The sequence below is a fragment of the Copadichromis virginalis genome, linkage group LG1 (assembly GCF_057382275.1).
Source record: "Copadichromis virginalis isolate Kocher_CV1m ecotype Utaka linkage group LG1, C_Virginalis_male_GT1.1, whole genome shotgun sequence".
Classification (NCBI taxonomy): domain Eukaryota; kingdom Metazoa; phylum Chordata; class Actinopteri; order Cichliformes; family Cichlidae; genus Copadichromis; species Copadichromis virginalis.
In genome coordinates, this window is record NC_140618.1 from 37,462,571 (window position 1) to 37,488,380 (window position 25,810).

At 45.6% G+C, this 25,810-nt stretch overlaps 2 protein-coding genes across 11 annotated transcripts in view; one reads left to right on the forward strand and one right to left on the reverse strand.

The window, feature by feature from the left end:
* Nucleotides 1–12,026, forward strand: part of map1aa (microtubule-associated protein 1Aa) — a 62,013-nt gene extending 49,987 nt beyond the window's left edge. For both annotated transcript variants that reach the window (XM_085461426.1, XM_085461433.1), the window contains 3 exons: nt 53–6,956; nt 7,044–7,270; nt 9,137–12,026. In XM_085461426.1, coding sequence (XP_085317552.1) covers nt 53–6,956; nt 7,044–7,270; nt 9,137–9,292 — 7,287 coding nt within the window. In that variant the 3' untranslated portion in view covers nt 9,293–12,026. The remainder of the gene's footprint in view (nt 1–52; nt 6,957–7,043; nt 7,271–9,136) is intronic.
* A 3,882-nt stretch (nt 12,027–15,908) lies between these two features.
* Nucleotides 15,909–25,810, reverse strand: part of ppip5k1a (diphosphoinositol pentakisphosphate kinase 1a) — a 30,022-nt gene continuing 20,120 nt past the window's right edge. For 2 of the 9 annotated variants that reach the window (XM_085461481.1, XM_085461463.1), the window contains 5 exons: nt 21,284–21,343; nt 20,476–20,655; nt 18,993–19,130; nt 18,778–18,891; nt 15,909–17,747 (listed from right to left, as the gene is read on the reverse strand). In XM_085461481.1, coding sequence (XP_085317607.1) covers nt 17,125–17,747; nt 18,778–18,891; nt 18,993–19,130; nt 20,476–20,655; nt 21,284–21,343 — 1,115 coding nt within the window. In that variant the 3' untranslated portion in view covers nt 15,909–17,124. Of the gene's footprint in view, nt 17,748–18,777; nt 18,892–18,992; nt 19,131–20,475; nt 20,656–21,283; nt 21,344–24,970; nt 25,034–25,810 lie in introns of all 9 variants that reach the window. The other 7 variants (XM_085461514.1, XM_085461508.1, XM_085461446.1 and 4 more) reach the window with 6 other exon arrangements.

The window sequence follows — 25,810 nt, forward strand, 5'->3', positions numbered from 1 at the left end:
ACTATAAAAATGATTTTGGGTCATGTTTCCCTCTTCCTGTGTTTGATTGAAGGTGATTGAAGTCCTGTCCAGGGCCTCTTCTGAGCAACCGTCGAAGCTTACCGTTTCCTGTCAGGGAGAAGGGGGCTGGACCTCCCTGGGCCAAAGCCAGGAGCAGCAGTCACTCCTAAATCTTCTGGAATACCGCCTGAACCCCGAACCCCACCTCCCCAACATGGACGGAGTCACAGAGTTTACAGAGTATGTTGCAGAGACAGTGGATGTGCCATCACCCTTTGACCTTCTGGAGCCCCCAACCTCCGGTGGGTTTCTGAAGCTGTCCAAACCCTGCTGCTACATCTTCCCTGGAGGCAGGGGAGACTCTGCTCTGTTTGCTGTCAATGGATTCAACATCCTGGTGGACGGTGGGTCTGAGCGGAAGTCCTGCTTCTGGAAGCTGGTTCGGCACCTGGACAGGATCGACTCTGTCCTGCTTACCCATATTGGCGCAGATAACCTCCCTGGCATCAATGGGCTGTTCCAGCGAAAGATTGCTGAGCAGGAGGAAGAGAGGAACCAAGACTCTGGCTCCAGCAGCAGCGGTGACTGGATGAAGAACCTTATTTCCCCCGAGCTCGGGATTGTGTTTTTCAATGTCCCGGAGAAGCTGCGGATGCCCGAGTCCACCCTTAAGGTAAAGCGAAGCATTGAGGAAGCATCTCTGACACTGCAGTACCTCAACAAGCTTGGCATCACACCAGAGCCTCTTCATAGGGTAGTAAGCAACACGATTGAACCTATCACACTGTTCCACAAGCTAGGTGTGGGAAAGTTAGACATGTATGTTCTAAACCCCGTAAAAGAAAGCAAAGAGATGCAGTTTCTAATGCAGAAATGGGCCGGAAACAGCAAGGCCAAGACAGGGATCATGATGCCGAACGGAAAAGAAGGAGAAATATCGGTCCCCTATTTAACGTCAGTCACAGCTCTCATCGTGTGGATTCCTCATCATCCAACAGAAAAGATAGTCCGTGTGCTTTTCCCAGGAAATGCACCACAGAATAAAATATTTGAAGGCCTAGAGAAACTAAAGCACCTGGACTTTCTGCGATACCCAGTGGCTACCCAAAAAGACATATCATCTGGCGCACCACCTCCCATCATAAAACAGACCAAAATAAGATCAAGAACTGATAGCAAAGAGAGTCTGAAATCTTCGCCCAAACCACATTCGAAAACAACTAAGAAAGAAGCCAGTGGACCGGAGGAAGAGTCAAAGAGCGATACCGGCAAAGAAAATAAGGCTGAAAAGAAAGAAGAGAAGAAACCCAAAAGTGAAAGTCTAAAAGCCACCAAGCAACAGAAAAACAGTGAAGTAGCCCCTGGAGTTAACAAGATGGAAAAAAAGAAAATATCAAAGGAAAAAGCTGCCAAGCAAGAGAAAGCATCAAAGATGGATGAGAAAAAAGACAAAGAGAAAAAAGAAATGAAGAAAGAGAAACGCGAGGTAAAGAAAGACGAGAACATACGAAAGGAGGAGAAGAAAGAAAGCAAAGCCAAGGAGGACAAAAAGAAAGATCCAAGTAAACCTGAACTGAGAAAAATCACAAAACCAGACCTGAAACCATTAACCCCTGAGGTGAGGAAAACTTTGCACAAGGCCAAGACTCAGGCTAAACCTAAAAGCGACAAAAATAAAGCAGTGAAGGAGGAAGTGAATGAGAAAAAACCAGTTTTAAAGAATGTGCCTGAAGAGGTTGAGGCAGCAGCTCTGGCTGACAGATCCATTGTGTCCTCACCCGAAGACCTCACTGAGGACTTTGAGGCATTGAAACAAGAGGAGCTGTCCAAACACAAGACAGAACCGATCCAGAACGATGTCATGCCTGAGCTAACAGTGCACTCTGACGCTAAAGTTTCTTCCTTAGTTTTCCCTGAGGAAAAAGTCACAGCCTCAACCACTGAGACAAAGTCTGCTTTGCCCAAATCTCCAGTCAAACAGGAAGAACAGGTGGTGGCGGCTACTCAAAAGAAGAACTACGGCGATGATGGTTCCAATAAAAAGTACGAAGAGGAGAAAATGGAAAAATATGATAAATACTCCATAAAGGATGATGTAAAAGATAGATCGAAGAAGAGCGAGAGCTCAGAGGAAGAGGGCGATGTAATCGAGAAAGCTGACCTTGAAGGGACAGAAGACGATGAGGTCCTGAAGTATAAAACTGAGGAGGTGAAAAAGGAAAAAGCAAAGGAGTGGGACACCAAGCCATCGCAAAAACCGTTACCAACTGCACAGGCAATAGCAGCCTCTGCCTCAGAGCAGTTCTCTTTTATCCAAGATGAAACCATACCCGGATACTCTGAGACTGAACAGACCATCTCTGATGAGGAGATCCATGAGGATACCGAGGACAGGATTCCACAGCTGCACTATGATGTGGGCTCTTATGACATCTCTGTTCCCGACGTTCCCGGCACCTTTGATTCGATGCACGGTATAAAGGAGATGAAGAGTTCTGCTATATCTGACGTTGCCGATGTCAAACCCAAAGCCTTTATGGGAGGTCCCGAACCTGAGCTTGCACCTTACCCCACCATCATTGCTGCTCCTCTTGCTGAAGAGGAGCACATCTCCTCAGCCACATCCATCACAGAATATGACAAACTGTCATCCTTTGCCACATCTGTAGCTGAAGACCAGTCCGTTGCCTCCGTGACAGCGCCCCAGACCGAGGAGGCTGGGCGGAACTCTCTCCTGCTGGATACCATCAACAGCATCCCCTCACGTGCAGAGGCTGCCCAAGGGAAGGACTATCTCCACTCAGCAGGAACCATCTCACCCACCTCCTCTCTAGAGGATGACAAGTGTTTTAAGTCTCCTTCCTCTGATGAGTATCAGCCCCACATCCCTGAGATCGAGGGTGAAGTGAATGTCCCATCAGTCCAGGATGAAGAAGATGATGACGAGGATGAGGATGAGGACCAGACCCCAAACGTTGACATCCCTCTGGGTAAACTTCAAGAGGGCTACGAACATGCAGCCTCCATGATGCTCCAGGAGAAGGAGAAATCGCCCTCGTCCACTTTTTCTCCTCCTCCCTTCTCCACTACACAGTACTCACCCTCACAGTCTGTCAAAGAAAACCTCTTCATTGCAGAGGGATTTAAGACTGGTGTTGAAATAAAGCCTGTATCACCCCCTCCTTCATCATTCTCCCCAGGGCTAGAGTCCCACTCCAGGCAGGAGAGTGAGGAAAGATGCCTAAGTCCGGACGATAGCACCATGAAACTTGCATCACCCACACAGTCTGTGCCTACCAGCAGCGGCTACTCTCCAACGGAGGAGAAGCCCTTTAGGACAGAAGACAGAGACGAGGCAGTGACCAGCACGAAAGCTGACATCCAGAAAACAGAGAAATCAGTCACCATCTCAGACAATACCTCCTTCATTGGTGTGTCAGGTGACAAGACCATGTTTGAAGCATCTGAAGAATCTGAGGAGGAGGAGGATGACGATTATTATGCCAAAAAGGATCTACAGCCTACCGTCAAGGCAAAGCTTATGGAGGCCAAAGAGGGTTGCTTCTTAGATGATGACTTTAGTTTTGATGCAAAATCTGCAGGAACTCAAAAGGAAGTTGTGAGCTCAGGCAAAACAAATGTGGCCTTTGCCACAGAGGAGAAACCCAAACCTCACGTGACGTATTCGAACAAAGATGAAAAAGATGACGACTTTCCAGTTAGGGTAGGGTCTCAGCCTGTTTTGAGTGATCGCGCCGAAGCTGACATTACAAAAGACAGCGCAGAAAAAGCAGATATCACTATTAAAGAGCCTGAAAAAAGTGTTCAGTTCAACCTGTACGAGTTTCCCGAGAAGGAGGGTAAAGTAAAGGCCTCATATGTAAGACAGGACACTCCCTATGTGCACGGCAAAACGTTCTCTTATAGTGACATTTACGACAGCAAGACAAGCTCAATTGACTCTGACTCATTTCGTCAGGAGTCCTTAGAGGTCCTTAAGGTGGAGAAAGACGTAGCAAAGGACAGCACAGATCTGCTAAAACATGAGCCTCCCTTCACAGTCAGGGATAAGATGTCAGAAAACGAGGGATTTGCTGTTTCTTATGGAAAGGAGTCCTTATCGTGGCTAGACTCCAAGAGCACTCCAGCTACAGCTCAATTCGAAAAAGAGGTGAAAGAAAAGGAGACATCTAAACACAGTGAAAGTAGTCGATTCCCTTCAATGGCTGACAGACCTGAGGCATGGACCACTTCTTTGTCATCAGAAAAGGACGTCAGAGTCCCGACTGACAGCACAGAGGCCTCAGCGTCGGGTGTAGACAAGCTAGCTGCCTCGGCCTACAACGAGAAAGGTGCGTGCTTGGAGATTGATATGCGAAAGCTAACGGCGAGAGACGAGGAGGACTATGATGATGATATTGTTGATGACGACGAAGAAGAGGAAGATGACGAAGAGGAGGAGGAAGAGGATGAAGGTGCTGTTGATTCTGATATTGAGAAAGGTGCCAAAGAGAAATCTGAAAAGGAAGTGAAAAGTCCGGTCAGTGAAACGCTTGGCCAAGACAAGCCTGAGTTCATGGTTTCCATGGCTGGATATGGTAACAGCGGTCAGGGGAAGCCAGTTATTACAGGAAGCAGTTCGAGCTCCCTCACAACTGTCGAAGATAAAACCAAGGCCGACTCGTCATCGCTAACCGGAAAACCACTGGATTTAGGGGCTGCAGGTTTCTCTAGCTACTCATCAGGATTTGAATACAGCAGCGGAAGTGACGAGAAGGAGACGTTTGTGCCCAGTCAAAGCTCAGACAAAGCAAGAGAGAACTTCACCTTGAAATCAACAGACGGCAACTATTACCAGAACGACAGAGCTGATTCTGATTTTGAGAAACAAAAGACACCAGATCTTCTGAGTAAGAGATCATTGGACACAAGCTTCCAGTACACCACAACCACCGCTGCCCCTGGGTTCTCCTCCTCTTCGGCCTACAGCTACTCCTCCTCCACCTCGGGGTCTCTGTCCACCAGCCGTCAGTTCGGAGAGGAGCTGGAGACACCTGCCTCAGCCGAGCCTCTCTTTGAGTACTCCTCCTTCAAAGATGAACACTCGCCCATTACGGATTCTCCATTCTCCAGCTCCGCTGTCGCAAAAGATGACTATTTAGAAGTGACTGAGAAACAAATTACGGCTACGAGTGCAGCTGAGACTACCTCCAGTTTGGCCCGCTTCTCACCTCTCAGTCCTTTTGAAGAGGTTAAATCATTCCCCTCCCTCTCGTCCAGTACCTTTACTGATGACAAGAAGGAGCACATGACTTCATTAGGTGGACTAACAGATAAAGTCTCTCAACCTGAGTGTTTTTCTAAGCCTGAGTGGTCTGAAGGGTCCCAGCTAGACACAGCTGTTGGATTTGGGGCCACAGCAGCGTCACCATTCTCTCAACTTTCAGAGCTCTCCAAGGACAAGGAGGCAGCTAGTGCTGCTCTGTTTGGCGTCACGTCCTCGCCTCGGCCAGACATAGAAGGCAAACATTACTTTGAGGAGACCGAAAGCAGCGAAGAAGAGGACGAGGAAGCGTATATGCGTGAGATGACTCGGAGGTCTCCTTCTAGTGGCCTGGCTAGTAGCCTTTTATTTTCTGACAAGCCTGTTGCTCCACCCATCGCTGAAAAGCCAGGAGATGCGCTTCCAGATGTTCTTGGCTCCTACACTCCCTCAACGCTTCAGACCAGCAAGCCTGACACAGTGAACGGGCCCACGGAGGTCAGCACGAGTTCCATGCTCCCACCTGCAGCAGCAGTAACTGGTGCAGCTTTAGGCTCAGCCAAGCTGGTGTCACACGAGGGAGCAGCAGGTTATGTAAGGAGCTCCTATGAGTGGGAAATGCCAAAATCCCAGATGGGAATGGTGCCAGGAGACTCTCCCCCTCATTACCGTCACGATGATGAGTTTGAAGAAGAGTGCGAGATGGAGCCAGAGCATCCTGCCCGCCCGCTCTCACTCTCCTCAACTGATCAGCCGTTCCGTTCACCGTTCTACGGGGAGGAGTGCAGCCGGGGAGGGCAGGATGACGAGGACGACGATGACGACAGCGATCGGGATGCACCCATAGGAGCCACCTCCTCCTATACGAGCCGCTCCTCTCCCGGATATTCGTCTTCTGAGTACAGGCAACGCAAAGAAGACCTCTCACCTTCCTTCATCAACCCTTGCATGCGGCAACTCTCCAGTGACGAGGACGATGAGGAGCAAGGCCGCAGAAGTGATCAGTCGCAAGAGGGTGACGAGCACGACCTCTCAGTCAAGAGAAGGGCTCACAAACACGCCCATCAACACCAATCCCACAGCAGGGACAGCAGTTCTCTGCACCAAACTGGTGGGATGTCAGCAGGATTAGGCTTGGCCACGGAGGACACTCCACCCACCTCGGTCAGCGAGTCTCTGGCCTCCCAGTCAGATTCGGATGCACCCCCGGGCAGTGAAGAATACCCTTCAGCTACTGTTGAAGGGAACATGGACTCAGATGAGGATGCTGACTACATGCCAGTTGATAAAGCTGCCCTAGGAGGAGGCAGCCACCACTTTAACTCCAGGAGGAGCCACGATCCTTCTCCTGCTCCCCTCATGGATCCTTCCCCACACCCCCCACGGCCAGACGTTTGCATGGTGGATCCCGACTCTTTAGACAACGGCTCCCTGAAGAAAGAGCCAAAAACTAAGAGCTTAAAGAAGACTGCAGGCAAAACCAAATCAGGATCACCAGCTAGGCGCAAGCGGTCTCCTATGCCTGTCAAACAGACGCAGTCTCCTCGTAGTGCTTCGCTGAAAAAGAAGGAGGCCGACAAGAGTTCGCGGATGTCTCGTCTTTCAGATGGACAGGGCTCCAAAGATGACGACCTGTCCAGGTCAAGCTACAACCCTGGCAAAGGGCTGACTAATGGTGTCAAAAGCAGTTCAGGTGAGCAAATGTCATTGAAAACATAACATCTTAACTCTTTACACAACACAAAAGGGAACAATGGTTTGGCCTTCTTTACCCACACAGGTTCTCAGAAGTCAGGCTCTGTGGCTGCTCCCGGCCAACCCATTTATGTGGATCTGACTTACATTCCCAACCACTGCAGTGCCAAGAATGTGGACCAAGAGTTTTTCAAACGCATTCGTTCTGCATACTATGTGGTGAGTGGCAACGATGCAGCGAGCGGCGAACCGAGCCGAGGAGTCCTTGATGCACTGTTGGACGGCAAAGCTCAGTGGGGATCAAACCTACAGGTATTATTTACGTGTGTTTTAACCCATCGATTTAAGTCATCACTGATGACCCTAACCCTGACTCTAACCTAGGGTTAGTTTTTAATACATTGTTCTCTATTAAGTTCTGGCAATTAGGGAACAAAGAATATAATCTTTCTAATTGACACACAGAAGAAACTATTCTTTTTTTCCTGACCTCCAACATGTAGAGCTAGGTTAAGGTTAATACTGGGGTTATCGACTTGATAAAAAAATATAAACACAATAATTTTCACTTTTAAATCTCAAAGGTTTGTGGTGGCATTTATTGACCACCTCAATCTCTTACTCGACCTACGTACTGAGGTGTGCAGCTGGTGATGCTTTTGTTTTCCACTAAGCCCAAATTTCCTTAAGTTGGACATCAGCCAGTGTTCTTTTGTGCCAGAAACCTGTTTGATGTCTACAGACATTTAACAATCTCTGATTGCTGTCAGAGCCAAAGAGGTGACAACAACAATCTGCGCTAGGCCGAAAACTAGATAGCCAGCATATTCTCCGTGATCCTGCTGTTCAGCGGTTGCATTCACTTCCTGTCGGGTAACATGAACAATCAGACATCAGAGTCATTTACCTCTTTGTCCTTCCAAACCAAAACGCTCAACTCCGGTGGCTTTGGCCATGTTTTATATGCGGTCTGTTAGGACAGCTGAATACTACTACAGCTGCTAGCTTCATAAATAGGTTAAAACAATTACATTTGCCAGCTTAAGTGACATCACTGAGCTATATGAGTGTAAACATACGTCATGAATTTGTACAATTGTGGTCAAAACTTGGCATGAACGTCATGGTAATTACAAGCTTTTATTGATTTGTTTGCACTGTTGTCTTTCCAGGTTTGAAGAATGGTGCAGCAGTACATCTTTAATAATCTCTAATACATTTAAAGAAGAATAATTGGGTTAGCTGAGGGTAAAAAGTACATATACACTCACACTAATATTTGGTTACTTCTCAGCAAGTTGCTTCCTGACTCAGTGGTTTTGGTAGACACCAGCAAGCTCAGGGCATAATCCTGACTGAATATTCGATCAGTTGTCCTGGCAGAATTGGTAGAGCTTATTTAGGCTACGTTGACACTAATCCGGATAAATTGGAAAACTGCAGTTTCGTCTAAAAACACTCCGCGTCCACACTATCGTTTTCAATCGTGTTCATCCACACTGAAAACGCTACGTTGCTGTGCTGCGTATGCGTGAAAAGTACGATGATTGACCTGTGTCTTTTCCGTCTGACGTTTGTTTATTTTCCGGCTCTTTGAGACGTCGCGGCAAAATGTCGAGGAAAAGTGCCGAGTTTTATCTGGAACATGTACAAACTGATATTAATCTTTAATAGGGCTTGAGAGCAAACAAAACAAATGCTGTACGATGCCGTCCGCCATCACAGTGTGGACGGAACGCCAAAACCGGAGAGAAAAAGATGCGTTTTCAAACCAAAATGTATTAGTGTGGACGTGGCCTTAAACAAGTTAGTTTGTTGGCACAGACCCAATCCTCTAACGATGGTACCCAGGCCTGTGCCATGAGGACCGTTCAAACATCCACCCAACTCCTGTTTGTTAAAGTCATTGCAGATGCGTGCTGCACAATCACTCCACACTTGAAAAAGAACAGTTCAAAGAAGCCCCAAATTACCAAGACATTATTAATGTCTACGATAAGTGTTTACAAACTTTTGACCGCAACTTCACATTATAGCAAGTACTGCTAAAACTAGACCGCACTCACCGCATCAAAGCAAAAACACAATCCTTCAAAGTGTAACAAGTTTAAAAATCTTCTAGGTACTCTCAGTTCTGGTGACTACACCTCCGCACTTTCCTTTGTGTTTCCCTCTCAGGTGACGCTCATCCCCACCCACGACACTGAGGTGACCCGTGAATGGTACCAGCAGACGCACGAGAGGCAGCAGGAGCTCAACATCATGGTTCTGGCCTCCAGCAGCACCGTTGTCATGCAGGATGAGTCTTTCCCAGCTTGCAAGATCGAGTTTTAAGATCCAGCGTTTGTCTCCTCTCTCCTCTCCTACTGGCCTCCCCAGTGTACATCGGTTTTTATTTACTCTTCTCTATAGCCCGATATGCAAACATGTATCTGCCCCAGTTATTTGTATTTGAGTCCATTTGTGTGAAACAGATCTGGGTAACTGTCTCTGTTTTCTAGATTTTTATTTATTTCTAGGGTTGTTGTGGCTATCACCATTTGTATAACAGAGTCGTTTTTTTTAATTGTTCACTGCAATCTTAATACTTTGTCGTGTGAAGGGAAGAGTTTTATTTTCTGTCCCTTAACCAGATTTTTTCCTTATTTTATATAACGCAGTGATTTTTGCCCCTTTGTATTGTCAAAACAATACTTAGAATAGGTTCTAATTGAAGCACAATTAAAGCCAACAACAAGCAAGTCAAACAAATCACGTTTGTGGTATCGGAGAAGATCTACGATATTTTCAGCTGCTCCGTTATTCACGGGCGGGTCGCCACAGACGCTAGCTCCACATTTGTTCATTTGGCATTTTCATTTCCGTTTGATTCCCTTCCTTACTGTTAGGCAGTGTGTAAATCACCACACAACAGAGTTTGTGATGAATTTCCTCTGTGTTTCCATTTCCGTCTCTTCGGGGCTCCCGCTGACGTAGAGAAACAGAAACCCAGAGGTCCACTCGGGCTTTTCAGTATATTTGCTGTAGCTATAGGGACGCTCATACTCAAAGATAATCTGTCTTGTAGTGACTTGTGCTCTTTCTAAAGTCCTTTCCAAGTGAAAACCACTTGTTCCAGTTTCTCAGTGACTGTTTTTCCTACAGTGAATTTGAGAAATCAGTTGTCTGCGTTTGTTTCTGTAGTCTTTGGTGTATTTCCAGTCAACATATCGTCACAGAGGTCATATAGAGAGCTGTAGGTGGAGGTCATGATGTAGTTTAAAAAGAATCATCTGATCTTTGGTATTTACATATTTATATCTTTACATACAGAAAATAGCACTCATTAGAGTAGAGTAACCTCATACCTGTTGCTGTGTCGATACAAAGGTTGTGTTAAAGAATGTATTCCATTACAACGATAGGAACATGTGGTTGTAAGGAGAGATTGCGCGTTCGCCTGGTTGACGGTCGCCCACATGTGCCTTTCTGTCCTGCTGTGCTGGAAGGGAAGAGAAAGTGATGGTAGAAATGTTAGGCACGCCTGTGTGCGATACATCGCTGGCTCCTCTGATGTTTTCTTGTCAGCGCACAAAAGGTCAGAGTTGTACATAGTGAGGGTAAAACGGCACCTTTCAAAGCACCCAATCAGTATTTCAGCTGCCACTCAAAGAAACACAAAGAAGTGTGCTAGACTTCAACTGGACTTGTTTTATTAATTCGCCATCATAAATTGTGCAATTTCTTTATTTTTTGTTGAATTTAGCCACAATCAACTTGTTGCATTTGATTTTGTATTAAATTTTTTCCGGCCATAGCTTGGTGGTCATTTTTGGATAGCACTTCATTACCTTAATATTAGACGTAGATGTGATTTGGTCGAGTATTATCGATGATGATTTCTATATTTTGATACTTTTTGGGGCAATTTAATAGATTTTAACCAGGAACTAAACCAACAATCAAACAGATGTAAGGACCAACAGGCCTCACCAGGGTTGCTACTTTATGATCCGCAACGAAAACGCAGATTTTCCCCTCTATGTCTCCTCGGCTCAGCTAGTGACGCGTGTTCGACAGACGCTGGCATCATTGGCTCATATTTACTTTGAATGTGAAGATGCAGATTACCTTTACGTTCTCCGTAGAGGACTTCGATATCCGGGTTGCCTTGGTTTTTGCTGCGCATCGTACCGTACACCCGAGTCACACTCGCCAGATCGGCCTCACCGTAGCCTGAAATACATCACATCAGCTGTGTGCAGGCTAAAGTCAGCGGTTTCTTTCTTTGAATGACAGGACACAGTCTGACTGCCATTCTGTCAACAAACAACTTACAGAAGTGACAAAGATATGGAGTCGAGGGTTATATATAATTTTATGTATAATTACATTTAGCCTACAGCTGACTAGGGTAAACTTTCCTGTTAACTCTTTGCGCTGCCGGGTCATTCAGTGACGCTGACATTCCTGCGGTAAAGGAATATTATAATCACGCACTACTCACATATAAGCAAACCACTCAGACTGCCAGACACGAGGGACTCAGTTCGCTCACGTCACTACATTTTTATCTATAGTGGACTTCCTGTTACTCACATTTCTCTCAGTCAAAGCTTAACACACACACAGCTAACTGCTCTATTTTCATGTGCAAAAAAACAAAAGTTAAAAAAGTCAGTATCTGTGGCATTCATACTTATCTGCAGTGGAACGACTCATAAATCATAAAGACTGTTGGTTTCCAGTGAGCCCTGCTTGTGCGTGCATGTGTACCTTCCTTCTGAGTTCTCCTGTATCGTAATAGCTGAAAACAAACCTGACTTAACATAGAGATGCTATTTTAAATTATGCTAGTTAAGAAGCTAAGCTGCCTGGTACTGAGGAGGCACTGTGCTGTAAGGAAAGCCTCGTGATTGTTTCCTCCCTCCTTTTCTGCTTCATGGTTTTACTTCCATCTCTTGTTTTAAGTGCAATATTCTCTTTATCTCTCTTTAAACGCGTAAACAGGTCAAATAGAAAAGTGATTTATTGTTGAAAGGGAAAAGTGTGGTGAAGATCAATAAAAATATCATTTACCGAAAGAAAATGTGTCGGCTTGTCATTTTGTCTGCTGGGTGTTTTTTCTTCATACACTCACATGTGTTCGTACACCACTCTGCATCTAATCATGAGTAATTATTGATCACTGGCTCTCTTCCACAGTGGGTCTTTAGCCCCGCCCCTCCCTGAGCCTGGATCTGCTGCAAGTTTCTTCCTGTTAAAAGAGAGTTTATCCTTCCCACTGTCACCAAAGGTCTTGCTCATAAGTGGTGATATGATTGTTGGGGTTTTCTTTATTATTTGGAGCTATATAATTAAAACTGAATTGAAGACTTTTAGAAAACTTGACCTCTCACCTTGAGGTCACAGATTTGAACTCGTTCAAGAGTTTCAGGAGTTACATGGATGGGGTGAAACTCCAACCTCACTTCATTCTTCAGCCTCTTACTGCAGAGGGGTAAAAATTCTATTAAGTATATTTTGGATTCTCTGAACTTCGGCAGTGTTGGTATTTAAAGGTTGAACGAGCCTGATGTTGAAACAAAAAAACTACAATGTTGATAGAAACGTTACCATGGTTTATCCTCTGGGGATCATGACAGTCCAGCTTGTTTATGGGGAGATGTTTTTCAATAATTGGGAGTCGTCCTCTATGAAGACATTAATGTATTGACAATTAGTTATCTTGGTACAATAAGAAAAGGTCAGAGGATCAGTAGAGTTCATCACCAGAGAACAAAGCTTTCAGACTGCCCTGTCAAAACCTTTTATTTCGGTCTGAATCATGCTTGCGGACCAGCTCTGGCTGCCCTCTCAGTAAAAATGGGTGGAAACCACCAGATAACACCACTAATGTCAGACACAGCTTCTGAAACAACCACATCGTAATCAAACCATTAAAACCTTGGTTCATCCAGTGATGCCCCACATGATACACCCCACGTGCTGTTAAGGGGTTTCTAACTCTCAGGTGCAAAGCAGTGAGAACCGCGAGCCATGGAAACTGGTTACTGTAAAAGCTAAAAGAAATCCTAATATATTCTAATTAAATAGAGTCAGTTTGTTTAAGGCTTTACACTTTTATATGCCTTTATAAGTGATGAATGGTTAAGTTTATGAACCACTCATAGACTACTTTTCCTTCCTCGTGGCCTTAGTGTGGATTTAGCTATGTTGATTCATCTTGACACTCTGCGGTCCAGACACTGGAACAATCTGGGCTTCGTTCTGCTTGATGAACCCTTTAAACTTTTTTTTTTTTTTTTTTAAAGAGCCACAAAGTATGCTGGATTGGAGTGCCGAGGCCCTCCACTGGTGATAGGAGCCATTTATCAACCAAAACAAAGCAAACAGATACGGCAGTGATTCCCAGACACCGTGGAGTCTGAAGATGGTACCATCCTAGGGGAAGGAGCAGCCGGAAGCTGGAGGACAATCCTCGCTGTGAGAAGCTGATGAATGGATGCAGCAATGACATCACTCGCTGGGTCACAGGATCAGGCTGGAGAATAGAGGGAACAATAGATGTGGATGTTTCCCTTTGCTTTGGAGCTGGAAAGAACCATGTACTCCTCTGAAGCAGATTTGTGCCTAGCTGGTTACTCTAAGCCTGTTAACTGTAAACCGTCATATCTGACCTGTCAAAGGTCAGTGAATCCACAGACAGCATGATGTTCCCATTTGTTTTGGAAACTTCAGGATTTTGTCCAAATCTTTTTTTTGGAGGCAGAAGTTACCTTACAAATGAAAGTGTGGAGTTAGCATGCTAGTTAGCAAAGCTGCATTACTAAACTGCACAGGTGCAGCAGACACATATAGGCTAATACCAAGTAACAGACAAATTATACTCACACAAAAGTCTGTAGCACACAGCAGGTCATAGTATTAGTCAGATAATCCAAAACCCGAAAAAGGTCCAGTTTAACGACTTGAAGTAGTGGATGAAGCCCAGCAGACTCCAACGGGGACACCAGTAATTATCATTAAAGCCTGAACTGCTCCTGTACTGGGCTGTAAGACTTTAACTACCATTGTAACATAGACTGACGTTTGGAGCCAACCTCGAGCAGCACAGAGTAAACTACAGTTTTAAATAAATCACTAATGTTTCAGGCCTTGCATGGTGATGAATGTCAGAAGATAAGTTGACGTATATAAAACAGCTGATACAGAAGCACTCCTTCAAGTTTACACTGGGTGATTTTCCTTTTTAATGCTTTGGTTTGACTGAACGGGGTGCCGAGCTAATAACTTCATCCAAATATAGTCACTTAGCTCTGGTCCTGGCTCTGCTAGAGGATAGATAGACACAACAGTTACAGGCAGGCAGGCGGATACATGAGGAACTATATTCTAGGTCCTAGAATATAGGACTTCGGGAAAATCTAATGTTCAAAAAATATCGGGTCCTTTCCAGGACGGAGGTGCAACAACTTGCCAAAGACCGATGGGCTGAACCAATGAGAGCAGAAAACATCTTTCTACAGTCAGTGAAGGTTCTCAGTCATCCAGGTCATCGTAGTCTAAGGAGCTTGGACTTCTTTAAGTTGCTTGAAGCTTTTTCTCGGATGAGAGGTGAAACATCTTCAAGCAACTTAAAGAAGTTCATACGCTTTTCTATCCAAACTCATTGGGCTGAAAATACTCTCAACAGAAATCCAAAGGAAAAATCTAAAGACAATGGCAGCAACGCAACAATGACTTTAAATACACCTCACTTCATGGACTTTCTAACACATCACCTGAACATCGCAACCCTGGACATTAACAGAACTTGGTGACTGAGAGGTCTTTGTATTCCTGAAAAGAGAAGAAGTTTTTGAAAACATTTAAGAGAGAATCGTGCTACTCTTTACCTGAGTGTGTTCATCAAACACCTGGAAATGGTGCAGATGAAATTTTTCCATTCATAAAATATCCCCATGCCTACGTTCCTCTGCACTTCTGTTCTCCGGCTCATCACTCACAGCGCTGACCTCCACGGTGACAACATACACTGTGAGAACGGTAACTCCAGGTGTCAGGACACATCTACCTTTGACACATTTACTTAGCGAACACTTCAGAGCTCATTTATTCTCAGGAAGAGACTCAGAGTCCTGGAGAGCGCTGGAGCCTCTGAACCTTCCCCCACTTTTTTTTTTTTTTTAAATTTACAACGTGCTCCATGCATAGAGAAAAAAATAATAAAGAAAACAACATTGTGTTTAGAGTGGAACAACCTGCAAGTCCTGACATCAACTTGAACACCTTGAATAACGGCTTGGCAGTAGATTGAAAGCATCTTCTTAGGTATCCAGTTTACAGTCGCTGGGGGGCCGAAGCCACCCCAGTTGTCTCAAGTCAATTTAAATTAACAGGCATTTACTAACACTAACACTATTACACCTTTTTACCACAACCAGCATCGGTCTTTTTTTTTGATTGATTGATCATACTTCATTCATCCCGAGGGAAATTGGGTTAAGGCTGCCAGCCGTGCCAGCGCCATCTTTGATGGTGCAGCAGCTCCTCTGTTGGATTGGAGCATTCGGCCTTCGTTCCCCATTTGCATGAATGATCCACACAACCACATTCTGTTCTGCAATACGCCGACAGCTTCATGTTGCTTCAATTATTGTTCTGGGAACGCATCAGTGACCATGGAGAATAAACTTCTGGGGGCACTCGCCCCACTGCCAAGCTGGGACAGCTCGTTCCTGAGTGGTCGTTAGTTTGGAGATTTAATTCTCTTTTGCTCCCAACAGTTTGGCTACATGCAACTTCAGCTTCAATGTGACTGTGTGGAGTGAAATGGAAGCTGCAGAAAGCAAAGATGACGTCCTTATATCGGAGGGATAGAACCTGCACGCTATAAGTAAGTCAGAAGGACATAAATGAACCCATCGTGCACAAAGAACATGAGCTCAAGAAGACAGCAGGGCCACACTGGTGTCACGTTTTTTATTCTGCACACACAGACAGGTCAGAGTTTCCCAAACTCACAGTCATGGATTTCACAGTACTCACAGTACTTTGTGATGTAACATGAAACCGGACTGATTGAACACGCAATTGCACATCAGCATCCTCGACTACCTGAATCAAGCGTGTGCGCCTGCCTCCACGCACACGGCTGCTACATAACTGGTCGCCACATTAAAAAGCACACAGAATGTAAAATGCCCCTCCCGTTTGTTCAGTGATGACATAAAAGATTAGCTTTCGGATCCTTCCTGCATCACGTCGTGACTTTACAAAAACACAAATATACACAGTAGCTGTGGTACAATTCCATATCCGATGTGTGGGTATTAAAAATACAGACTTTTGTTTTTAGATGCCGTTTCAAAATAAATATTTCCTCTATCATTTCCTACTGATTATATTAACTTTGTAATGAGGCTTGAGGACTTTGGCAGTAAGCAGTGCACACACGGTTTGACCCGGAGACTGAACACTTCCACTCAGCTTCAGCCTCTTTAAAAATCAAACATGCAGTGCCACGGACGCCCGGCACCGGAGGGACGCTGCAGATTGACGAAAAGCAGAAGATTTGCTGATTGTATTTTTCAGAGTCTGCGTTTGATCTTTTAGTTCCTGTACTGAGGAACAAACAGAAAGCTCGCTGATCGCTAACGATCATTAGCCACACCAACATGCCCTGAAAGCTGGTACTGTGAGAGTAGATATACATCCAGCACACGTAACACAATTTAAAGCTCCGTTAATCAGTAACTTTATGGTCACAATAAATCAAGAAAAAAAAGAAAATCATCTTGGACAATTTTCTGCAGCTTTTCAGCCTCATTTAGCTCAAGCTTTTAGCCTAATAGCACATTTAAGACCCCGTGTCTACAATCATTCAAACAAAGGCATTTATAACAGCGAACAAGTGACAGTAACAAAAAGCTTTTCTATTTAGCTTGACCTTCTCCAAGCTGTCCCATCTTCACCTGTGGATGGACTGAACCAGAGGGCCGAGCAGGCGATGAACAGCATGTACGGCACTGTCATCTGATTCTCCAACACAGAGCTGCCCGAGATCACTCATCAGAGTCACAAGAGAGAAAAGGGAAGGCCTGGATAGTTGTAGCTCAGTTCAATACTACGCTGTTCATATTAATGATGAATGCTGGAACCACAGCAGTTGCCCCAGTGTTGCTCTACGGCTCGCCCATGTTAGTGCGTCCAGCCTCCAGGGGCGTCTCTTGATGTGGGAGGCTTTCTGGACTGTCCATCCACAACTCCATGGACTCATGGGTGTCAAAGAATTCGTCAGGCCCCTCTGGGGACTGGGGTGTCTGGGAGCTGGAGCCTGCCTCGCTGCTGCTCTCTCTGAGCTCCAGCAGCACAGGCAGGGAGCCCGGGAGGCAGTAACCCTCCATCCGACCCAGAGAGAGTTCAGCTAAAGCCGAGCATGGAGGTCTGAGGCTGGGATCCGAGGGATCGGCAGCTAACGAAGGCCCCTCTTCCACCTCCAGCGGTGGCGCAGGGTTGTCGGGCTTCTGGTCGGTGACTGCACACGGCTCCGGATCATCTTCTGGTGAGTTATTTGGAGTCAAAGGGACTTCGGCGAGGTTTGGAACAGCAGAGTCGGTTGATTCGTGGGCTGGTGACGCAACCGCAGGTGCCAGCTGAGCAGAAAGGTTTTGAGATGAGTGGGTTTCCTCGCTGCTCTGAGGAGTGAGGGAGATCTTATCGCTGAAGCTGAACCTCGGGGAGGTGTCAGCCGTGGTGGGAGAGGAGGGCCCAGCGCTGGATACGGTACTGGATGGACCGCTGCTGTCTGCAGGGACAGAAAAGAAGGTCTGATCTGCAGAGGAAGCCTGTGCACACTGGTTCTAGGGATCACTCCTCATCAGCCTGGGTGACTGCTGTGGTTTGTATTTAGCAGTTTTCAGATTACAGTTGCTAAGCCTATGCTAACATCTCTGTCTCTCCTCCACAGCATGTCTTTATCCTGTCTTCCTTCTCTCACCCCAACCAATCACAGCAGATGGCCCCGCCCCTCCCTGAGCCTGGTTCTGCCGGAGGTTTCTTCCTGTTAAAAGGGAGTTTTTCCTTCCCACTGTCGCCAAACTGCTTGCTCATAGGGGGTCATATGATTGTTGGGTTTTTCTCTGTATGTATTATTGTAGGCTCGACCTTACAGTATAAAGCACCTTGAGGCGACTGTTGTTGTGAGTTGGTGTTGTGTAAATAAAATTAAACAGCAAAAGGGTAAAATTACGCTAATGGCTAAGTTAGCCAGTAGCCAAAACAACTGCAGGTAAACCACAATTGTCATAACAATCGTTTAATATATGTTTTTTTAATAAAGCCATGAAAGTGGTAAAAAAACAAAGAAACAGTTAAATATTATGAAGACCAAGAAAATTAGACGCAACATGAACACTTAGGTTCATCGTGTAAAAGGGGCAGACTTAGAAGGATGCTAATTTTTATCTGTTGTTCCTGTCACACTCATTGCTCAATATATAAATATCATTACTACTGATACTACCAATTTCTATAGTTTTAAATAGTCTATTTCCTCCTTGCTGTTCACATGCATCACAAATGATTAAAGTTTTATTTGAATCCAAGTATATCGACCCTGAAAAACCCACATGGGTGGGTCACTGGGTTCTGCAGTCTTTATTTATCACAAAAATAGATAAATACAAAGACAGACATAAACTGTGAGCTTAGTTTAAAACAGGCTGTAAGGGACAACTTGGCTTCCATAAATAATCCCCAAACGTCTGGAAGTGACACAGCAGAGAAACCTAGAAATGTCAGATCCTGAGAGATGGAGGATGTGCTGCGATACTCACACCAAGGAGGCCTGTCAGAACGAGATCTGAGCGAGATGGAGGAAGAGAGGACCCTTTGAGGGATGTACGAGTCTACTGACGGCTGGCTGTGTGCACCAAACATGGCTGACAAAGCTACAAAGAGACGGAGGGATCGCAGGTCAGGCTGAGCGTAGTCAGGTGTGGCTACGATGTCTATAAATACAAACAGGAGTGTGTCGGTTTGTGTGTCTTACCTCTGGTGGTCCTAGTGTGTGGATCCCCCGCGTTCTGGCACACGCTGGTGAGGAACTCGCTAACCTGTTTCAGAGACAGTGAGTTGTGCAGCGTCTCCAGAGGATAGATGGAGGGCACCATGGAGCATCCTTCAAAGCCTGCGGCAGAAGAGAGATAGGAAGCCAGCAGGCCCATCAGCCCTGAGTCTGCCCAGGGAGTCAGAAGAAGAGCAGGCAGAACCACTTCAGCTGACACCCAACACCACTGCCCCCAACGCCACCCATCACTACACCTAAAAAAAAAAAGTGCTCTGAAATCCTGCTCCTGCTTCAGTACAGGCTCTAACCCCGTGTGGACTCCCGCCAGCCTCCGTGGTATTTCGACCCAGGCAAGTTGCAAAAAACCATGCTGGACGCCAAGACAACATGACACCATATCAAAAACAGAAAGAGTCTACGTATCTCAGACGTCTCGCGGGATTTGCAAAAGCAAGCAGGTCGCAAAAAATACAGAACGTCAGCCCTTCTGCTCAGTCCTGTTACACAGCTGCGACAGCAGCACGTTAGCAGTCAAAGCCGTCCAGACCGCAGCTCAGCCCCGACTCGTCATCCAAGGCGCTTCATCCGCTGTTAGTTCACAACCAAGCCGCAATTCACCAGAGCCGTTCACAATCACAAAGCATCAAACTGCAGCCTGCCTCGGCCTTCCACAACCTCCACAGAGGGTGTTCGTACTGCGCTCAGCTGCACGGGCTGGGGGGAGGGGGTGGTGAGTGTACGCCACATGTACAGCAAACAAGCAGGAATCACATGCTGGTTAAGGTCAGGTGGAAGGGCGTCTGGCATTCCCACGAACCCGAACAGCTGACCCCAAACGCACACGTGTGGCGGTGGTCGTGTGTTGTGATGGCACATGGAAACCTGAACAGACAGTGCAGTACAAAGAGGGTGCTGCACAGGCCTGCGCCGTCAACTCACCTGTGGGAAAGTCTAACAGTGTTGCTGCTTATTGGAGTAAATCTGGTGACTGACCAATGAGAGGACAGTGACCAGAGGCCCACGAGCTGACACTGAGACTACACAACTTACTGAGAGGAGGGCAGGCTGGCATATGGCAATCGCAGTGCTAACTGTTATTAACATACACGAGAGATTATTTAGGGCTGTTAGGTGAAACCTTACTTTTAACTTGTAGTTTCAGCTAAATTGGAAAAAATGTGATATTATTCTAAAGAAAAAGGCAATCAAAACCTGAGAGGCAGCAACCACCTCAGAGAGGAAGGACAGTAGCTGCAAAACAATGATGCCCCCCACAAAACCCCCGACAGCTCACACGACTCCAGCTTGCAATCTGCATAACCACAGAAACAGGCAAGCATGCAGAAACATCAAGAGGCAAAGCATGAGAGTCAACCACAGAACAAGCACAGTCCCAACTAAACCGCGAGCTGTGGCTGTAACAGAGCATGAGGCTGGGGAATGGAGGGCGGGGCCAGGGGCTGACCGTGGAGGTACTCTAGGGGATCGTGGCCGGAGATGAGCCAGTTTCGGAAGAGGCGGAGGTGGTAGGAGCACTGGTGGAGGTGGTGGGCCAGTGCCTGGTCCAGAGAGAGGTGGCGGCCCAGGCTGAGGTCGGTGGAGAAACGCCTCAACAACTGGGCCACGTGGTGCTCCTCCAGGGGCTCTAAAGAAGAAGAGGGAGAGCGAGAAAGGACAGAGCAGTGGTCGGAGAGGGGAGGGGGGTGGGAGCAGTACAAAAGACATGAAACGAGAGGTTTTAAGCAAGGAAGGGGGGAGAGAGAAGCACTGAAGTACGACACAGATGAGAGGAGAAATAAGAGCTCGGCGGGAGGCGGGTGGAACAGAGGAAAGATGTGTGCATGAGGGGAAACTCTAAAATGACAAGCAGCAGCCAGCAGCGTCTCCTGGCTGCCACACAGCCAAAGGTCGGGAAAAAGAAAAAGCGGCAGATCGTCAAGCGTTTTAGTAAAGCTTAAAGCAAGAGAAAAAAGGAAAAAAAGGAAAAACAAAGCAATAACACACAAACACACATGTTGCTCCTTTGCGGCGTCTCAACATTAAAACAGCTGTGGTAACAGGAACCATGAGAACCCGCGAAGGAGCAAGAGTGACGCAGGACGTTAACAGGAAGCGCAGAGCCCAAATCTGACACCACCTCTCCAAAGAAAGACGCCAGGAGCTGTTAAATGCTACGTCTACTGTCTGCAGCAGGGCCACCCGGCCACGCCGCTCGGTTACTCTGCAACACAAAAACGCCAACGCGGGGCAGGGGGAGTGCGGGGTGCTCGTACCTGCCGCAGTGCACCAGCGTGATGGGGCCACTGCAACGGTGGAGGTGTCATCTTGTGTTCCTGTGGTGAATGACATACTGTATGTGAACAACACCAGGAGAAACTCATTCAGGGTTTGTCAGTGTCTGCAAGAAAGTGGGCGATTTTAAACGTTTAAATAGAGTCTTCGTGTGTGATGTTCACAGAAACCTGCCACCAAAGCAACAACTCCTTCAGCCATCGCACTAGTTACACAAGCAAGACGAAAGAAACCGCTCAACCCAGATGAGAAATCCATATAAATCCCAACTACAGGTCTATTAAACCCATTTAAACCAGTTCCTTGGAGGACAGAAAAGCCAGCCGAGCACACCAGCATGTGGCCCAGAGCATGAGGTGCTAGGGTGACTACAGCTCCCCTGACTCAACACCCGTCACAAAGCAGTGGAAAAGAAAGTTTCAGGTTTTGTGAGCAATGGTATCATCTGTGTGCTAATGAATTTAAAAGGGAAAACCCAACAGACAAAGGAGATGGGATGAGCCAAGCCTTAAGCCTTTCCCAGTTTGCCAGTAGGAGCTTATCCTGGTTTGATCGGCTGTGACTGGACGAGCAAACCAGGAGGAAAAGTCGCAGGTTTAAAATCACCGAGGCAGAGCTCAGAGGAAAGAAGGGACGGGTTAAACACTGATTATTGTTTGAACAATGAGCTCAGCTGACAACCTCTATGATAAGGACCACAGGTGTATATGTTACGTGTACGCATGCACACACACACACGCACGCACACACACCTATTGACTGGGGGGGGGGGGGGGGGGGCGGGGGGGCGGGGGGGATTAAAAAAAAAAGGCAATAACTGAATTATTGGGGTAATGGTGATCAATCTGCAGACTGTATGTGGGATGTTAAACAGGGTTCCCACCCTGAGCTCTTTACAATCTTCTGCTGCTTTCTAACTGAGGAAACTGAGAAGGTGGGAAGATCATTTAGTGAACTGCAGCTTTTTCTTTTTAACAGCTGATTAATGCTAGAGAATGTAATGTACCTCAGCACCATGTTACAGTGTTAACACAGATATGACAGATGTTTACCAGTCAGAAGTTGCTTTCATGTTCTCTTTAGGAATGATCCTATAGAGGCGCTGAACTTTAACCAAAAGCTCCCTCTAATAATGCCTTCTTGATGTCTGATTGCACTGATGCTAGATTATAGAGTCTGGTGTATTCACAGCTAGCAAGTGCTCTTCATTATGCAGATACATTGGCTAGATGTCAGCAGACTGCAGTCAACTGAATTGTGTCTTCTTGGCCCCTTTAATTCAAGCTGAGCGTCTGTTTACTCTGAGACATGGAGTCCAAAATGAGAAGACGAGTCAGCAAAGCTCATTTCTGTCCAATGACAGCGACGCTGAGGCGTTTTGTTGAGAACATCCTGAGCTTGTCGCTGAGTAAGCGGTAAGGCTTTTTGCCAGTGTGTGAGTCTGTTAGCCTCTGTTAGCTGCTGTTAGCTGTTATTACAGGCATTAGATCCTTTTCAAAGACAGTTTCACTAACATTGTTGGACTTTTACACTTAGTAAATAAACTCTGTGTATCAAAGTGTGATGTTTAGGACACTCTAGCCCAACGTTAGCTGGCACCATGTTAGCTTACTACCAGCTTTTGCAGCTTTCTCCCTCCCACATGTCCAATTTGCTGACTTTAAGTAGCAATATTGGCAATAACTAAGCTGGCATACTACGTATGTGGACTTGTCCATATCTGCTACTGTGTTCAAGATGGCGAGGAAATGTGACGGCTTTGGCAAACTGGTGCCCACTCCTAAGTGTTTTGGATGAATGGATAAATTCCAAGTTAACGAGAATGCATTCATTTGTTGGAAGATGTATTCATAATATACAAACACATTTCCATTCAATAACCTTAAAACATAAATAAAAGACTATATGGTGTATTCCTCACTGTGAGGACGAGACTGGGAACTGTTCTTTTCTGTGTAAAGGCCATGAAACACCAAGCGTGCTGCAAATAAGCAACAGGAAATTCTCTAAATATGCACAATTCTGGGTTCATCCAGTTCTCAAGAGAAAGCAGCAGCAAGGAGAATTTAATGGTTTGATCCAGGAGTTGAAACTGCCTTCATGCATATTTCCTGATGTCAGTGGGGCAGTTTATTTGGGACCAAATCTGAGCAGGTAGAGAGATTGTTTCAGAGAGTCAATGAAGCCGGAGCAGCCTCTCACGGAAAATGGTATTATTTTACTATTCAGGTAAATTCAATGTTTTGAGCCACGCAACCGAAATGAAGAAGAAGAAGAAGGTGGTGCACAACGATGTTGGAGGACTGAACAGCAGCATGTTTGCTTAAGTTGAAAATCGTAGGCTCTGCATGAGCAAATAAACGGTGGAACGCACGCCGACTTCAGCTCGACTTCTACATCGTTCTTCCAACTTTGTAAAAAAATAAGATGAAACATGAAAAATGAATAAATCCAAGAACTTAAACACTGAACTGGGTTAATTTAGTAAGATATTAAATGACAACAGGCCCAAAATAAAAGACGTGAGAAGTTTAAAACATGATTTGTGTTCTTACTGTTTTAACAGTATCACTGCTACACGCTGTCTTCTAATTTAACAAACCTGTTCCACGTGAAGTTGAGCTGACAGACGGATGAAATGACATAATCCAGAGTTGGCAACATGTGTGACCAATCAAAATCTTCCTAACGAGTGCTACACTGAACATGACGACAGAGAGAAAGAGCATGCGATCGAGATGAGGAATGAGGAAAAGAATCTTGGAGCTTTGTCAGATGGATCCTATTTCCTGACTCCCGCAGCTCCGGCACCTGAAGGTGACGCGGATCTATCTTCTGTCGTCTGCTACAGACAGACCCTCACAGGGAGTCGTGAGACTTTGGCTGGTAAACATCTGACTGGTTCTTAATTAGCTGAACAGAAATTGCAATTGTGGCTTTTTGACCTACAGTAAAAGATTCTGCTTCATTTCTGAGCCTTCTTTGTCTGTTGCAAGTCCTCAAAACTTTTTGTAATCCAACAATAAATAAAACAGCCCTCTGATAAGGCAGGGTTGATGAAAAAATTAAAAAAAATTATTTGTGACTGTTGTCATTCAGACGTTTTTGTTTCACCTGGCCCAGCGATCTCAAACCTGTGAGTCTCCTGGTCAGGACCAAACTACATCAGCACTGCTGGGGACCTATATAAACTGATATGTGCTGTTCAAACAGAAGGCAAACTGTGCTGCACAGTCTACTCCCCTTCTCCTGGACATCCCTCCTCTACTTGGTAGTTTGAAAAGCAGACCAGCAGCAATAACAAGATGTTTTATTTTTCAGTCCCTATTTGGTTTTTCCCACATGTGTGTGAGGTCTTTGTATGATTCTCTGACATTCCCTGTCTCTGGATTTACTTTACTATATTTTACAAACTAGTGGGAACCCTGGTTAGAGAGAGAATGTCAGGTAGTGTTAGAAAAGTCCAAAGTGTATGGGTAAACAAAAATATAATTAAAATAATTAGAAATAAAAAGATAATGGAAACCTGGAATGTTGGAGGGCCATGTGGAAAAAACAAAATAAATTAAAAAAAATCCAAGGTAAAAAAAAAAAAAATTATAAAAGTTTGAAGACATGCAAGACAAAGGTAGGTGAAGTGGAAAAATACTTGAAAGAAGCAGACGTACCATTAGTCGGATGCTTTGCAAACGACACAGAAAATCGTTTTACTGCCGGCATAGACAACAACTCTGAGGAAATAAAAAAAAAAAAAAAATCACTAGTGTTACTATGAGCCACAGTAAAGTGTAGATTAGGTTTGATCATTTCTTGTTCTTGTCTAAGGCGGACGCAGTGCAGAAGAAGAGTCATCAACTACAAATGTGTGGTTTAGGAATCAGTCTGTGAAGCGGCCCTGACTGAAGGTGCTGTTCAAACAGGATGGTTAAAGATGGCTGAAGATGGCTGTGGGTCGAAACACTGGCACAGCATCTTCTAATAAAGTGAAATGACATGAATTTAACTTAAAAACATGAGGATTCACGAGCCCGATACTCACGACTAAATGCTGCTTTCATTGCCTCCAAGTTTAACTGTGACAGGTGCAGTCTGACTGGGTTGTGTGCAACAATTTAAAAATGACCCGCATTACGATGCTTCAGCATAGAAAATAAATATAAATATGACCCCGACTACTCTGACACGCGAGCGTCCACTGGCTGAAAACAGAAGGGAACCTGCAGTCTTGAATATGAGGTGGAACAAGATGGATGACAAAAGAGCAAACTGTGAGACAGCCAGGAGGGTGGATGCTTTATGATACCGCACTGCCACCTGGTGGACAACATGACAACCCTTGACATACAGCACTGAGATTCTTACTTTGGAAGAGGGGCAGTTAGCTGCTCGGTGATGATGTTTCTGTTGCTTCAGCAGCTAAACAGAAACATAATGATAGACTAGGAAACTAAAAAACACGTTGGGATGTAAAAACGTGAAACAGGACGTCTGCCATGACCAGTCAGGCA